Source organism: Taeniopygia guttata, chromosome 8 (assembly GCF_048771995.1).
Source record: "Taeniopygia guttata chromosome 8, bTaeGut7.mat, whole genome shotgun sequence".
NCBI classification, from domain to species: domain Eukaryota; kingdom Metazoa; phylum Chordata; class Aves; order Passeriformes; family Estrildidae; genus Taeniopygia; species Taeniopygia guttata.
The window spans coordinates 10,669,425-10,687,228 of NC_133033.1; the positions used below are offsets into that span (position 1 = coordinate 10,669,425).

General features: G+C 40.3%; 1 protein-coding gene across 15 annotated transcripts in view; it reads right to left on the reverse strand.

Moving 5' to 3' along the window:
* The window catches only part of PTPRF (protein tyrosine phosphatase receptor type F), a 375,029-nt gene that overhangs the window by 177,659 nt on the left and 179,566 nt on the right, over window positions 1-17,804 (reverse strand). For all 15 annotated transcript variants that reach the window (XM_072932782.1, XM_030278944.4, XM_030278937.4 and 12 more), the window contains exons 4-5: window positions 15,615-15,760; window positions 12,802-12,943 (exon numbers count right to left, since the gene is read on the reverse strand). In XM_072932782.1, the coding sequence (XP_072788883.1) occupies window positions 12,802-12,943; window positions 15,615-15,760 (288 nt within the window). The remainder of the gene's footprint in view (window positions 1-12,801; window positions 12,944-15,614; window positions 15,761-17,804) is intronic.

Consider the following 17,804-nt stretch of genomic DNA (forward strand, 5'->3'; position numbering starts at 1 on the left):
TATATATATATATATAAAATATTACATACAAATGATTGGAGTTAACTGACCAGTTAGTGCTGCACTTTTTTTGGATGGTATAGTAAATAATTTCTTAAAGACATCCTTTAATCCAGCTTTAAGAAATGTCTGCGTGGCTGAACTGAAGAGGATTTGAGTAAGAGATACCAGACACGGACCCTCTTAGCACAGAGCCTACGATAAACTGGAAGTGGACACAGAGCCACATACACTGGCTGGTACGTGCTTGAGCAGATGCAGTCTGCTCTCCCTGGGTACTCCCTGAAAGGCCTGAAGCAAGAGGAATCTTAAGGGTTTGGTTGCACTGGAAAGTGGTATTAGAGACAGAATGTAACCACAAGAAAATGCATTAACTACACAATCCAGCCATAACCCTACTATGATTTAATAGTGGGTATAGCTTGCCTCATCAATGCAAAGCCACACTCCATTAGACAGACAACTCCAGATTTCTACTTTTATCAAATGCAAGTCCCTAATAAGGGCCAGTCAGAATACAGCTTTGAATTCAGAGTGGAGGCTAGGGGTATGTCTTTAACAATTAAGACATTTTATGGTTGCCACATATTCTTGACTTGCTGGTGCCAGTCAGCCTTTAAGTCAATACACTGGAAGTTTTTGAGATCTTCTAAAAAGCCGCCAACACCACCTCACACAAACTTCAAAAATTAGAATTCAGAATCCTGGGAAGTCAGTAAACCAGAAAATCCTGCTTTTGAGTTTGACATATTCCTCATGATTTGGTGCACAAAATAACTCTAAATGCTGCAAGCCAACAACAGGAGAAAGGAGGTGACAATGAAAAAAGTGTCAGCCTGCAAAGAGACAGACATCAACTCACATTCTGCAAGGCCAAGGCTGCTGGGAAAATCAAATTCAGCTATCTGAAATAGGGAGAGAAATCACAAAAAAAAGTACAAGGAGAACCAAAAGACTTTCCCTCTCCAACCACAACAAATGGCTCAGTAATACAAAATGTCAGTTGGCACTTGAAGAACAGTGGATGGCCAGAGAGAAAGTGCATTTTTAAATCATTAACACATTGGGAACACACAGATGTGCAGTTCAGCTACATCTGTGCATTGTAATTTCTACAGTAGTCACAACTTAATGAATCATCAATTGTGACAAGATCAATGAACCAAACTGCACAACCAACTAAAGCTAGTAAATTCATGCCTGAGGCAAGAGCTAAAAGTTTATTTTATTATTTTTTTAGTACTTCTATAATTTTTAGTGTCTAATTAGTAAAAACACAAATCCTCCAGAACTCTTTTATTTTTTCCTCCCTTTTGAAAGTCCTACTGCAAAGCATAAAGATTTCATTCATGTTTGCAAAATTCAAGTCTGGATACTACTCATCTGATCAGCAATTTCTTCCTCAGGACCAGGAACACATGGCAGCAGAAGTTACAATGCTGGGATGTGCACGACATGCCTATCAGGTGGACTCTGATTGAGCCTACCACCTCTAGGCAAAACAACTGCTGTTTTTTCCACAAGGCCAGATTACTCCTGCAGGCAAAGCATCAGCTAAGAGTCTCTGCAATGCTACTTTTTGAAGGGACAAATTCACATCCAAATCAAGCAACCAAATCATTTATTTGCAAAGAATCCCCCTGGACTCTACCCACTCAACAACTTCAATGCTGAGTTTGTCAATGACATGCATAATCCAGCTAGGTTTCACATCAAGTGATATTGTTACAGAAAATCTCTGTCCAAATTAACCAGGAGACAGAACCCAGCACCCCATCTTCTAACAAAGAACATGCAAGCGAAGGCTTTTCCTGCTGACCTCTTCACTCTTCCAGGTAAACCATTTTAAGCTCCACCATATGTAGGCTTTCAGTGTATTAACACCTGCCAGGGGTTCAGCTGGACTCTTGTCTCCCTTCCAGACAGGCTCCAGGGAACAAGCAGCTCTGCCTGGCTTGTTTGTCATACAGAGTGGAGCTCCATCTGGAAGGCACTTCCATGAATTGTAGCGCTGCTGGCATGCACTACTCTCCCTCCTAGGACTCAAAGTGAAGGAGATGCAGGCTCTCTTTAGAAGGCTGATGCTGTTCCAGCTCCTGACCTTCTTTATACTGGATGTCTTGTCACCTTGGACTGTGCATTCCCCATTCATTACTTTCCCCTGCAGCAGCTTTTGTTAGTACCACCCTGTGTGCAGCTTATGCATTTTTCATCAATATATTTATCATTTCTGTTCCCTCTCCAAGGACTTTTTCCTCACTGGGACCAATTGTGGCAAAGTCTAAACCAAAGAGATACAAAAAAATAAATTCCAATATTGTCTTGCTTGTAAACAAAACACCATTTTGGAGCTGTAGTACCAAAAAGCAAGGCTCTGTGTTTTTATGGTTTCCAACAGGTTAATATTTCCAACACCTTTGCACTAGTATCAAAGCTAAAATACCATAATACCGGTTCTACTGCCTGTAGCACTTTGTGCAGCCAGTTTTACTTAAAGCATTCTGCATCCTGTGCTGACAGACACTCTTACCACAAGGAAATTTTCCCCAGTTGCCCTTGGAACAGCAACACAACAGTGAACATTTGCCCACTACAGCTGGAAAAAGTTATAGCTCTGATTGCTATTTAGGCTTCTCCACTCAACTCTAACATCCAAGAACCTGGAAAGGTTTCATCCACGCTGGACCCTTGTGATAAATGGATTGAAGGAATAGAGCACAGGATTAGCACAACAGATGAATACATTGCTGTGTTTTCCCATTGCAACATCCAACCTACCTCATCAAGGCACTAGATAATCTTGAAAAGACAGCTCTTATTATACCTCACACCTGCTGGTTTCCTTAGGATAAAGGATTTGAAAGAGCTATTCCGGAGCTCTGGGCAGAAAGAATCTGAGCAGGTGGGAGTGCCAAAAAGAGTCACTTACTTTATTATCCAACTGAAATAACCACAAGAATAAACAGCTGTTAGAGAAGTCTATGGGGAAGGTGGTATTTTACTACTACAGCACTGGGCTTCTAAGACAGCATGTAGAATGCATATATTTTAGGTTATCTTGCTTGATACTAAACATATTTTAGTCACTAGCAGCTCAAGTTAAAATTAACAATAAATGTTTACAATAATTACTTCTTGCCAAAATTAGGGCAAATCATTCCTTTTGCATTATCTGGGCACTGCATTTTAATAAGCATCACAACCATGGAGCCTTCCTGACATCATGCTTTATATAATCAACACAAGACCAAAAAGAGATCATAAGGACAACTACTTGGTGGTCTTATGAATAAGCATCATACACAGAAACCAGCTGTTGGAATGATCAATATTACAGGTCTTCAGTGCAAAACCTGCTTTGTTTTGAATCTCAGAATAAGATCAAAAGGCAGCCCATCAGCAGCAGTTATGTGATTTTCCTTTTCCCAGAGGAGAGAAAGTTAAAATACTTGTTGGATGTTCTCTTCCACAGGTACAGTAAGAAACACATGTACTCCCTACATGGACATGCTCTCTTCTGAACAGCTATTGCTACAGATTTATTAGCATGCTCTTATATTCCCCTTTCACACTTTTCTGTCTTACATTTTAAAATGTTGATTTTTCCAAGAATGACTTAACTGGGGCTGTTACTTTACTTTTTTAGTGAGAAGAAGAAGATAAGAACCCAAGACGGTTGGATGGACCCTTCCTTGCATGCATAGTTTTTGCTTTTATAGCAGTAAGCACTGCATTCCCTACAGTCATAGTTATCACACTGTGTACTCTCCAATCTCTGTTTTTCATTTAAAAACTTACTCTCCAGTTTTATCAAGGGGATATATTCTCCCACTTTCACACAAGAAGGTAGAGAAGACCACCATCTTCAGGGACTGTGTAAGCCATGGCATGCCAGTAAATAACAACAGGTCACTAAGCTGTGGGCAGTCTCTTGGTTATGAGCAGATACAAAAGATAACTTTGCAAAAATAGTTAGTGCCTCAGAAAGGCTTTCCAGACACCTTGCTCTTGCCCTTCCATTTTTTCCTTGGAAGCAAAGCAGATAATCCACGTGGCATTATCAAGCAGCATTTCTGATTAATTTCCAGTAGTTAAGCAATGAGTTACTACTTCTTTCAGAAGGCCATTCCACAACCTAAGAGACTTCAAAGACTACAAATACATGCCAGCAACAAACTTTATTAGTCAGCAGGAGACAGCAGCAGGACTGACATACCAGCTATGGAGAGCACATCTGTCAATAACAGGTTGCCAGAGATGCTCTCAGAACAAGGCATCTTGAAAGAGATCCAGCCGTAAGAAAGGTCTTTAGAAACATCTGATGGTAAAGAACTATTATTTTAGTTTCCAATGGTCACCATTAGATGTTAAATCTCACAAGAAATGTGTGTGGGTTATTCTGACAAGGTTTACAGTTACACAAATTATCTAACGGAATTAAGATCTCATTTGGCTGTTCCAAATGAATTAAATAAATTTCCATTAGATGCCTTTTACAATGAGCAAATTATTAATTTATAATTGTGGGGTTTCATGTCTTTTTTCTCCTTCTCTGAAAGACTTCTAGAATGCTGCACACACAGTTCATTAATAAAAGTATTTTCTTTTGGCTGCCAGTCCTCTAAAATAATTTTATTATCTGAGAGTCACCAGGTCCATCCTCAAACTAGTTATTACCAAATAAACATTTGGAGAGCCAAATCAGGGCTCACTGTCACCTAATCAACTCCACTCTCTTGTTAGCTATTTTTTTATTAGTTGTGCAATAATGGACCCTTATCAACAAGTTCCTCGAACATCAGTTTTGAAATTATGAGATTCATTAGCAGCCTTTGCACAAAAGGTGGGGCTTAAATTGACAGTGCTGTGGAGATGCTGTAAATAAAGATGACATTTAAAAAATCAAGTCAGAAGAGCCAAATCACCTTAAGTGACAGGAATAGTATGAAAGATAATGAAGAATTAGAATTTTTGCGGTAAGCCGGGAGGGGAGGGGAGGGGAGGGGAGGGGAGGGGAGGGGAGGGGAGGGGAGGGGAGGGGAGGGGAGGGGAGGGGAGGGGAGGGGAGGGGAGGGGAGGGGAGGGGAGGGGAGGGGAGGGGAGGGGAGGGGAGGGGAGGGGAGGGGAGGGGAGGGGAGGGGAGGGGAGGGGAGGGGAGATGAAGAGAAATTATGCTACCCAGTGACCAACTGAATCAAAAAAGCACCTATGATCCTAGAGTTCATTCAAATGTCTATCTCCAAAATTCATCAATTCATCAGTGCTCTTGAAAAGGCCTTTGCAAGACTCCTTGTGTGCACATCCCTAGCAGAGCATGTTCAGAAAAGTCCCTGGAATCAAACAGGAGCAGGTGCAGAATAGGAGGAAGCACTGAGGCCAGGAGAATAAAAAACAAGACTGTCTCCCATAAAACTCATGCAGGGCTTTTACAGCAAGGGGACGCTTAGTTGGCCACTTTCTGGTTAACTGGGACCTAAACACTTTTTTCTCAACAAAATAATCTGCTTCAAGATTTACAATACTTTAATTATACCTATGTTATATTTGCCTTTTCTTCCTCCAAAGTAGCTAGTACAAGAACTTTCCAGGACACGCATGACCTCCTTGGCAGCCTTCACTTTGCTCCATTCTCCTGCCATTTTCAGACTGCCACTCTTTTTAGCCCAGGCCTGTGCCATGCTTCTCCCTGGTTTTACTGCCTACTGACACCATCAAAATCCCAGTGCTGTCACAGCTTTCCAGACATGGCTGTGGCCATGGGGGGGGTCAGGGCACGTGGGAACGCCAGCCTTTCTGCAGGGATGTGAAAGGCAGCACTGGTGGTTGCTGCCTCCCAGCTGGGACCAATGATCTGTTCCAACAGAGAGTCAAAACAGATTAGTTTAAACCACAGACAATTTAATCTAACCTGTCTGATTTCGAACTGGAACAGAGAGGCAGAAGCAGTCATCTGGCCATCCCTGGCCTCAGCTGGGAGATGGCAACCCACAGGGACACCTCTCCAGAAAGACAGAAACCTGCCTGCATGAGCACGTCTCTGTGAGAGAGTTAAACTAATCCGCTTGTACTTGATTTACCTATTGGAATAGGCTGAACATTTTAACAGCAGAGCAGCTGTTAAAAGCCTCACACACTTTTCACCACGATCTCCCAGGAAGCTCTAAGGTAACAGAATGAGAAGCAACTTGTCTCAACACCCTCAGCCCAAGAAAAAAGAGAAAATAATGCCCAAGACTCAATTATTCATTTTCATAACAGACAGAAGATACCAGTGGGTCGCCACAGGGCTCTGAATAAACATCCAAGTTTCTGAATATCTTCATGAGGGACTTCAGAAATGGAGCAAATAAAATGGAGACAACTACTACTGGCTGAACATCATTTCCAGTACCAAAGCCAGAACTTACAAACTGTTAAATAAACTTGGAATAAATCAATTATGTGAGAAAAGAAGCTCTCAGAAGTTTTTTACAATATATAACCACACAATTACAACTACAAGATACTTGGCAATAGAAACCCTGTATATAAACCACAGCTTTTGCAGAATTCTGTAAATATACTCCTATTCTTGCTTGATACTCAAAATTTCACTTGTTTTTATCTGAAAAGTCCTTCCCAAATCACAGGTGCTGCTTTTGGGCATTGCAATACCACTGACACCTGATGCTAAGAATGTGACAACACCCCATTCTGTTACAGATGTCATCTCATAGGACCTCATTTGAGAGATAATATGCAGAAACAGCCACTTGCTGCAAAAGAAAAACGTTCTCAAGATTAAGAGGTCAGTACCTATTCAGACACAAGGTTTTATGGGAGTGCACAGCTCCAAAGGGTTCAGCTTGGCATTAACAATGTGATATTTCATATAAAACTTTTCAAAGGTTGTATTTCTTGCTTCATAAACTTGTGGAATGAACCTGGATGTTAACCTTAGTGCATGGCAGTCTTCTGAGAGAACTTGCTATCACAGATACATTACCCGGTTATGTGCCATTAGTTAATCATTTAAACAGAGATAAGAAATGGAAATTATGGCATTTGGGTCTGATACGTTCTAAAGATCTGCTGACTCTCCTGTTTGAAGGAGAGACCAACAAGTTAAAACTTTTCTTCATCTGAGAAAATTACTTCTTTGTCTTTCACTCACAGCCAAGAAAGTATTTCTTGGTAAATATTATAAAAATAAATTATAAGAGCGGGACTAATGTTGTTACTGAATCCAATCTTTAACAGCAAATAAATATAATATGCATAGAACCAGGAGTTTCACACCTGGATTAAAATGATATGTGCTCTATAAATACCAAAACTTAAGTAGCTGTTGGCAGCAAGGCATGCAATGGTGGTACAAGTAAAATTGCCTCTGAAAATTTTCTTGGCCTAACTGAAACTGATCACAAATTCTCCTCAATCTTCTGTACTCAGTGGGACTAAGAAACCACAACTTTCCCCTTGGAGGATCCTTTTAGCCACACTGGTCAGTACCAGAGAAATAACTGGAGGTTCTAGCATGATGAGAGGGCTCCTGAACTGACCCAACCAATACTGGGCAACCTGCTGTCAAGCAGCACAATGCACTCTTTCCCTCTGAACACCATTTACACCCCAATAGCACAAATCCACATGAGCTCAGATTTAGATTCTTTTCGGTGACAACCTGAACTTTGCAATGAGGCCACCACAAGTAGTTGGCTTAATGTTTCTCTTTTTAACAAGCACAAGACATGCCAACACCCAATGAAAAGCAGACAGACTCCGGATTCTTCATTCCTCTGTGCCTCACTGCGTGTTAGGACACTTCCCTAAGCAATGAAACACATGGAGTCTCACTGTGCAGGACCTCCTGGCAAAGCCACAGTTACAGAGGTCCATGAACTGCCTGTCTCCTACAGGAAGTGCTATTGGGATTGCCTGTGCACAGAGCTAAGAACAGGAGTAGGACTTCTGCAGTAGGATCACCACAGTCTTTCTTCCCAGGGAGAGACTAAAGGATGTTGGAACATTAAATAATTAAATTAATTATTTAATTAATAATTTAAATAATTAATAACAATAAATATGTTAATTAACATTAAATATGTAGAAGAAAGACCTGTCCTCTCTTGACCAGAGACATGAAGAGAATAGTACCAATCCCAGGAGCAGCAGAGCAAAGGGAGCTTTTATTCATTTACACAATCATGCAAACAGATTCAATTTCCACTCTGTTATTGTTTCAATTTTACAACAAATTGCAAGAAATTCTTCCTGGCAAAAAGAAGCAAAAGCAATGAAGCCAAAGTACAGTGATTCAACTGATCCTTTTGTAACTAACCAAACATAAACAAGGATTAAACATAGCTAACTTCTGTTTACTATTCCAATGACAAAAATCACTTTTAGATGGATGTTTACAAAAAGGGCATATTGGTTCAGGCCTTCCGAGATCTAGCTCTCTGCAGAAATCATTTGTAACAGTCAAATGTTTACCATTTACAGCATTTCAAACAGGGTAACCCCAGGAACTGGAATGCAGCTGGCAGATGGTGAAAGAAATTAAGCTCATGACATGGTTCAGTAAACAGCAAATTATGTTATGCTAGAAGTGCTTGCCACCCCAGGACAACTGCTGCAGTCAGAAACTTTCTAGGTGTGCTAGTTTTAGCTGGGATAGACTTAATTTTATTAATAGTAGCTTGCATTGGGCTGTGCTTCGGATTTGTGCTAAGCACAAGGGTGATACCATGAGGATGTTTCAGTTCACAGTAAAACACAACATTGGGGCTGCAGTGAAACACTCCTAAACCTCCTCAATTTCTGTCAGCAAAACATAACTTCTCGGGTTGCCTTGAAACTGAAACCCACTGTGCAAGCAACTCTTCCTTGGTTCTTCTGTCTGTCCTCTTTACCAGGAGCCTGCCACCACTCTCCAGGCTATATGCCACAAGATTAGGAGTCTGGGATAGAGGCATAGGGGATTTGCATAGATCTAGAATGGAATTTGAAGATGGTATTTTCATTTAACCTACTTAAAAACAAAGGGAAATGAAACTGAATGTATTTAGTGTCACTTGGATATGACTGTATGCTCTGGATTACAAGAGAGTGAAAAAAAAGTGCTTGTAAAGTATTAAAGGACCAGTTGCAATTAACTGGTTCTTCAGTTCTGAAAATCAAAACTGAATATCCCATTTGGAAAGCCACAGGAGAAGGGACTGATAACATACTTTGTATTTGAGCTACCTTTTTCTCCCAAAGAGTCAATATACTTCTCCCTGCCCCTTGAAGACCCCTTTTTCCACTGCTTTTCCATATCTTCCCACTGGATGGAAACTGCTGGAAAACAGACTGAAGGCATCCTTTGGTGAACAGACAACCAGAGACAAACACTGTTACCATCACCTTTCCCCAGCACACGTGCAATGCAGAACATACAAGGAGTCTCATGGAAGGACATCACGGACTTCTACACTCCTGCCATCAGCTTGTTTCTACATTCTTGCACACTGGCATTCTTCCTACTTATATTTCATATAACCTCCCTATTTAAAATGTTCTGTAATTCTCAACATTACCACTGAATAATATATTTATTAATTTGTTAGTGCCACTAACTGTCCCTGAGGCTTTTCTTGAGAATGTGTGTCAGCTTATTGATTCTAGCCTTCCCCTTCCCTGCACTGCTTTCCTCCTCTGCCAAGCAGAAACATAGTTCTGTGCTGCTTCAGGTCATAATTGGAAAAAAAGATAGAAATGTTCAATATGACTCATACATAATTCAGCTTATCAGCTACCCAGGAGAAATGAGAAGAGAAGGTATACGCATGTCTGTTTCTTCTACTATCAACAGGAGAAATAATTTCCAGTTACACGAAGCATACGTAGTTTGGTCACAACAGGATCTGCAGTTAGAAGGGAAAAATGAGAGACATGGAAGCAAAGAATGAAAGGGCAGTAGGGAACCAAATTGTTAAAGGAGATTCACATATGTGAGAATTCTCGATTCCCCAGGAAGACTGGACTCATGCTTCTTTTCTAATACTCTGAATGAAATAAGTTGGCAATTAGAAAGGATAACCTGCTTCTGATCTGTAAAACATCGCAGAAATCTAAATAACAAAGCTCCAGCTTAGCTAGCTACAAAGACATCTAGTAAGGAGCTTGCTAAACCCCGACTGTGACTTCTGGATTTTATGTTAAGGCCTATGTTCTAAAGGCAAATTGTGAGAAGGAGCATTGAAACTTATTGTTAGAAAGGATTTTTAATGTAAAAATCAATACATGCTGTGTATTTAGCAGCATGTAACCACAAGGATGTCTATGATAAGCTTTGTCATGCACCAGGAACCACTGCATTAGTCAAATTCTTGAAAGGAAGTGCAGAATGTCTGTATCATTCAAACTGCCATCTGAGACCAATTACGGAAATTATTTTAACCCCAAAAGCAGAGGGAAAAATCCAGTCCTAGTTGACAGTCTTGAGAGTACCAAGGGTTCCACATGAAATGTGTCATTTTCAAATACCTCTACAAAATCAATGTTACAAAAGTGATGGCATAGCAAAGAACTTGGGCACTTAACACAATTTTTTGGAAGCCATTGAGAGTAAACAACCATAATCAAGGCAATATCTAGTTCGCCAAAGTGTAAGCAAAAGAATATTAAGAGTAATTTAAAAAAAATCGTATTCACAAGATGCAGAAATATTATAATCTCTATCAGACAATGCAGAAAAATAAGATAACATGACTGAAAAATTACAGAGCTGTCTGTAAAAAAGTCTCAGGAAAGGGAAATGTAAAACATTTTCTTAAATACAAATACATCATAACAGAACTCATCTTCTTTGTCAGTTAAGCCAACATAAAAGGCACATGTAGCTCTTCATCCTCGCAGTCAAGCTCACAACTCTATATGCACGAGTACATACAAATTGTTAGGCAGCAAATGTTTCTTAATTTTGCCCATTACAACAGTGCCCAGCAAGGGGTCGATACTCTTCAGTTTGAGTGGAAAACACAGCCCCCCCAGCACGCAGATCGTTTTTGACCTGATGGGATCATGTTCATCTATCATTACTCCCAATTAAACGGTTTTTCTAAACAGAAAAGCAGGCTCAGTGCTTGACTGCTACTGACTTTTGCTTCTGCAGCTGTTAACTTGTGTGCCTGCATGTCTTTTCCTGTCTGTGGTGTTTCCTAACACTCCCTATTTATGTGGTGGTCTGCAAGTTTTACCTCATCAGGAAATCAGCAGGAGCACCATGGAGCTAAGAAATACTGTTGTGCTCCTTGATGCAAGGCATGTCTCTGTGGGCCTTTGAACACTTAACACAGAGCAAATAAATTATTAGCGTGTGTGTGCATGTGCATACATATCCAAGATACATAAAGGCAACTACAACCAAAGGGAACAGGAACGTGCGTGGAAGAGTGGTATTCAAGCATCCAGTATCACAAAAATCCAGTTGCAGGAAACATTTAAATGCAGATCTGCACATTAACTGCTGAAAGAGCTCCACTGAGCTTTATGCACTCACATACACTACTGCAAAGGCAAGAAGTAACAAAAAGAATGTGATTTTTGTCCCCCAATAATTTTCAAGTCTATAGCACTTGTTACCCTATTCTTAATAATACTATTACTGGAGAGCAAGCTGATCTTTAAGATGCCCCACCTCCAGAAACAAGATACACAATCACATCAGGTATTGAATGATTTCTATGATTCCCATCACCACGGTGCCTGAGCACATTACAGTTGTTTAATGTATTCTTTGTCACAGAGCAGAAAGGAAAATATGATTACCTCTGTGCTATAAATGGGGATGGGAGAACAAGGAACAATAGGCAACTTGTCATATGTGGCTGGCACACTCACCACTGGGATAACCACTCTCCTCTGATTCAAAATCCTACAACAATAAACACTTTCCAGTCTGTTTTTTTTCATTACTTAAAAGTTTCTACATCAATCTATAAACCACAAGCAATTTGCCTAAGCCTTCTCCTGCTTGTAAGGGGTAAAAATGCAAGGGGTAAAAATCCATTCAGGCAAATGCCCCAGATTTCTAACATCTCAGTACATTTACAAATTCCTATATATAAACAAATGATAGAACATGTTTATGTGCTGGAAAAACCCCATCTTTCCTTAAAAGCAGAAAAGAATTCTGACAATTTAATATTTTAAAAAATCAAGTGTTCACAAGCCTGTTTATATCTAATAAACTGTTTTTCCACAAACATTTAGTAGAAACAATACAGCAAGCAAATTAAAACCTGCTTGTAGAGAAGACAAGGAGGAAAACCTATTCCTTAACTGGAGAGACACAATTAAAAGTTGTGAGTACAGTGAGAAATAAACACAACTAAATTTCATATCACATTAAAAACCTGAAGAAGAACCTGAAAATCTATATGCTGATTTAATCCAGAAGGTGCAGCAATATAGATTAAGTTTCTGATTGTCAGATACAATACTTAGATACCCTGAAGGTGGGTATTATATGAAAGCAAATAGATGAGAAAAGTATACAAATGTCTCTGTAGACAGTCCTTTCAAGTCAGAAATGACACCTCTCAATCAGACAACAAAAACACTCTAAAGACAGCTCAGAATCTGCAATCCTTCCATGATAGTTTCAAAAATATGATGGTCTATTATAGGAGAAATTATAGCAACTGCTGCAGGAAGAACACAGCTTTATCCAATCAAGCCAGAATACCACCACACTGTTTAAATGAAGCACATCAACATGTAGCTGCCAAAGCTACATCTCCTGCCACTTAGGGAATGCAAAAACTTCCCCCTTACCTTCTAACACTGTTAACTTGGCACTGGTGTTTATCTCCCCCACACTATTGGTGGCTGTGCACTCATAGATAGCCTCATCTCGATGGACACGCAGGGGCTGTATCCGCAGAACTGATCCTGATCCATCATCGAACTCGATAACCTTGGAAAAGGAACAGAAAACACGTCATTACTGGTATCTTCTGCAACAAACACTGAAAGTCAAAACAATCTAGGGGTTGATGAACAAAAACCAAAACAACCCTGTAAGCCCTAAAATACCATACAGTGAGTTAAGTGTTCCAAATGCAGTAGCACAAAAATCTCAGTGTCAAGAATGTATTTGTCCTCTGAGGAGGCCAGAACAAATGAAGATCCAATGAGGTTCTTTATGGATCAATTAAGGTTGACAAATTATCAACCTGGTAATAAAAATGTGAATCTGATGATTTAAAACATCTGAGCCATATTTGCACTAATGATTTTACTAATCACTGATTACAATTTAGTGCCAACTTTCACCTTGATGGAAGAGGAGAATATACTCTTGCAGGATTGCAGGGAAACAGCAACAAAACTTGAATAAAACCTTGAGCACGTACAGCACATGCCAACTCCAGAAGAGTGAGGGGTTTTCATGTTCTTCAGCACTGGGTACTTTGGCATAATCAACAATGATGTAATTACACTTCCTTCCCCAGCATAAATAAATTAAGTCTTTAATAAATCATTGTATTTCCATCCATCCTGCTAAGCGGCAAAATGCATTACTCTGATTTATACATGGAAGAAAAAGGTATTTATTAGTTTGTAGCTGGATCAGTATATGATATTTCATAAAAGCAAGGCTGTGAAGCCACTATTAATGCCAAACTCACCCTTCTCCTATTACAGAGTACAGCAAAAGTTGGAGATAATACCTGATGTGCAGACAGTGACAGCATGAGGGAAAGGCAGATGCCACCCACTCCTGTCCCTTGGGAACTGAAGGGGAGATGAAGAGACTTAAAGGATCCTTCGTTCCAGACATGGATGTCAGCCTAGGGCTGCTACCCCCATGCAAAACTTTCGCCCTATTTTCAAGGGCCTGTTTAGGAGCGCTTCCCACAGCGTAAAGATCAAAAGAGGGAGAACAGGAAGGAGGAAAACAATGCACCGCAAGACTCTGCAGTGACAGGAGAAATAGGAAGAAATCAAAAGATAACCAAGACCACTAAAAAAATCTGTTATTCCTCATGCACTTCTGTTTCGAGAAGAAACACCTAATGCAGTCAGGTAAAGAAAGAGAAATATGAATATCACCATAATACACTTTAAAGAATTAATTTTTTAAAAATCTATACTTAAATTAAACACGAAACTGTGACAATATACTAAATCTTTACAAAGGGCAGAGCTACTGCTAAATTTTAAAACAAGACAAAGTCAGCTACAGAGATTAATTCACTTCAGTGATAAGGACTAAAAAGCTAAGAGATGAAACAGCAGAAATCTCTTTTGCCCTCACTATCCTTTGAACAAACACTGTGTGATAGGAACAGAGCTACAACTACTAAGGGCCAGACAGATGCTGAGGCCAAAATGTTGTTAATTTGCTACTGATGGATACCTCTGCTGTGTTACAACCTAGCATGTGTACATCAGACCTGGGTTTTTTCTCCATTTAAACTTAAATTCGGAATTTTCCCTAATTAAGGCTAATGAAGTAAAATTAATAGTTACTTAGGAAAAAAAATAATCAATATCTCCTGACACAAGCTATGCATCCAAACTGATGTGAACAAAGGTATGAAATTGTTCATATAAATGCATATAATATGGCATAGCCCTCTGGTAAGCCACAACAAGCACCAAATTCACTATAAAGGTTGTATCTACTTACAAATTAGAATGTTTAAATAGTTACTATACAACAAAACCCTTACCAGGGAAAAATAACCATGTAAAACAAGATTAAAATTGATTACTTTAATCAAGGTTTTCTGCTCACATATGAATTCATGATTAAAACTGGTGAGTTGAATTGATCCATTCTGGGCAGCAAAGTCATCTTGCGCTCCAGTCAGGAAAGCACAAACATCAAAGACAGAGGATTAGAGGAAAGGCAGCAGAATTGTAGAAGGGTCACATTTGCAAGGGCAGTTTTAGAGAGGGGAGCCCAACACCAAAAAGGAAAGCAGAGAAAAAGGTGGAGAAAGTCAGTGAAAATGTATTTGCTATGTAAAATATAAATCAAATTGGTTTATATCTTTTTGATTTATATTGATTTATATCTTTTCAAAGATGTTTCTGATACCTGCTCTTCTCCCTTCCTTTCTCTCCTACTTTACTTCAAGGGACGTCAATTAACCCTTCACCATTCCCCTTCCAAGTACCTTTGTGGGAGGGATGGCAGTAGCCATCACTTAGAAAGATTTCAAGTAGTGTTTTGGCATCTCACTTTTGAATTCAACTGGGGATTGCAGGTCAAAGAGGTGCCTTATAAATTCAGACAATGAAAAAAGAAAAGTACTGCTAGATCCAGCTCTTATCTGCCATTCAATTCTCTGCAAGCCACAGTCTCCCATCTGAAGGAGGATGTCCTGCTGGTGTGTTTCCATCATCATGCTCAAAGGACACCACCTGCTCTACAGATTGCATTGCTGCAGGGAAAGAAACTTGCTTTACACTAAAGCTTTACACTCTGTATTGTAGTGATGAAGAGATACCGAGGTTGTAGTGATGGTAATTGTGCAGTTAAGACTTGTGAGGATTAGACTGATCACGAAAATTTTGCCTTTTTTTTGGGCTTGTTTTTGGTTTTGTTTTTTTTTTTTTTCCCTTTTGGTAATTACCTCAAACCGCTGAGAACTGACTTTCTTCCCCTTCTTCATCCACGTGATACGAGGTTTGGGCTCTCCTGTTGCCTGACACACGAAAGAGGCCACTCCTCCAGAAATCCCAATCTGATCTTCAGGAGCCTTCATAAATGTTGGCTTGCCTGGAAAAATAACCAAATCACCCCCATGAGGACATAACATCAGATAAGCATGGAATGTGTCATGTTAATCTAAATTATAAGATAACTGGTGCTCTTACTACAAATCCAGGTTGAATGGCCTCAGCCACACTAATTCAGTGCAGACTGCAACATGACAAGGACAGTTTCTGCTTGAGTACCTTCTTCCCCTGAAATGAATAAAGTCCATCTGGCTTGCCTATAAATGAAGGCAATAGAAGGCTCCCCCCTGCCCCCTGGGCATTCATTCAGGTATATGACAATTTGGAACCATTTTACAATTTATTTTTTTAATAAATTGATTTTTGCAGATTTACACCAGGCTCATAGCACTGGAAATTACAGAATAGCTGACACACCAAACCTACGAAATGTACCATATCTGGACATTTGTTTAACTGAAAGCTGTTAACACATCCATAAAAATTAACAGGTACAGTTTTGAGTATACAAATAACAACCTTCAGTTTTCACTTTAAATGTGGGCTGACATAAAAATACTACAGTTTAAGTATCTGGAAACCTGCAGAGGCTAGCCTATGCTTGTTAAGAAACTAATCACTAGAAATGAAAGTCAGCAAAGAAACCAAAATGGCATTCACGCATAAAAGATTTGGCACAAATGAAAAAAAAAAAATCATATAACACTTAAATAATCAATTAAAAGTGTCATGAAAATAGAGCTGTGTCTTCAAGATTTACATAACAGATTCAGATGGATGAAATTATGCATCCAGGCTGGATGGTTGTATTATTCTTCTGTACTTGCTGTATGGGAAAATCTTGCACTATGCGACCCGAGGATCATCTTGAAACACTGCTTTGTCCTTGTGAGAAGCATTTGATGATCCCATATTCCTATAAAGCACTAAAATATTTAACTCCACAGGGAGAGTTAACAGAGTCCACCCATGATGCCATTCCACGCACAGGTCACACTATGGCCATGTTTCAAATACAATTCTTATCAACCATCTCAAAGATGAACCTGACCTATAAACAGGTCAGAGACAGCTGCTGGCATGTAGAAAGGAGCCTGATAAAAGAACAAACCTGTTCAACCCCAAGATAACAAAGCAATTACCCCAGCAGAGCTGCTGGTGGCTCCACACCTTCACATTCAAGACACATACATGTGTGTCCTTGAGAGAGAGGGGCATGACATCTCTAAGTCCAGGTGCTTTGACCTCTAGACAAACAGAGCTGAATTTCCCTGACCTAGGAGAGATACAAATTCAGAGATCCCAAAAGATGACAGCCTTTAAATGTATTTTTCTAACATATGAGAGATTTAAATTCTATGGGTGCAGTTGCAGTTACAGCTGAACCAGGCAGGCAGTGGCATCTACTGAAGAGGGCAGGGGCAAGTGCTCTGCTCCTCACCCCCCTCACCACCTCTCTCTGCCTTCAGACACTAGTACCTGAATCCTACAAGGAGTCCCAGCATCATCAAAGCCTCTGTTGAATGGATCTGGGCTCCTAACCTGGCTCAAAGATGCTTTTTTCTTCTTTTCCAAGCAGGGCATGGAGAGCAGCGGCTCAGGGCAGGATGAGGCAGAGCCCAGGAGAAAGCACCTTTCTCTCAGCAACTGTGGAGCACAATTTCACCCCTGAACTACAGTCCTGGGAGACTTGGCTGAAACTGTGGCACCTCCTCAACCCGAGTTCCAGCTTCTGGTTTAGCCTACATTAACTGCTTATGCTAAGCCCTGTCCTGGCAGTGTGGCATGGTGTGACAACACACACACCACTCAACCATGCGAACTACTTCAATCTTCCCTGCTCTTGACAAAGTCCAGAGACCCGGTCCTGCCCTTCTCCAGTGCATGCGTCCCAGGCCAGGGAGATTGCCAAAAGCCCAGGATGCTTCTTCCTTCTCTCATATGGCACCACTGCCTGTGAGGAGTGTCGGGCTGTGCTGCAAGACGGTCCTTGTGAGGAGAGGTCAGGGCTGCCCTGTGCTGGACACAGCAGTCCCACCACGGCCCCACAGCATGGCACAGCCAGGCTTGTCATGGTGGTGCCT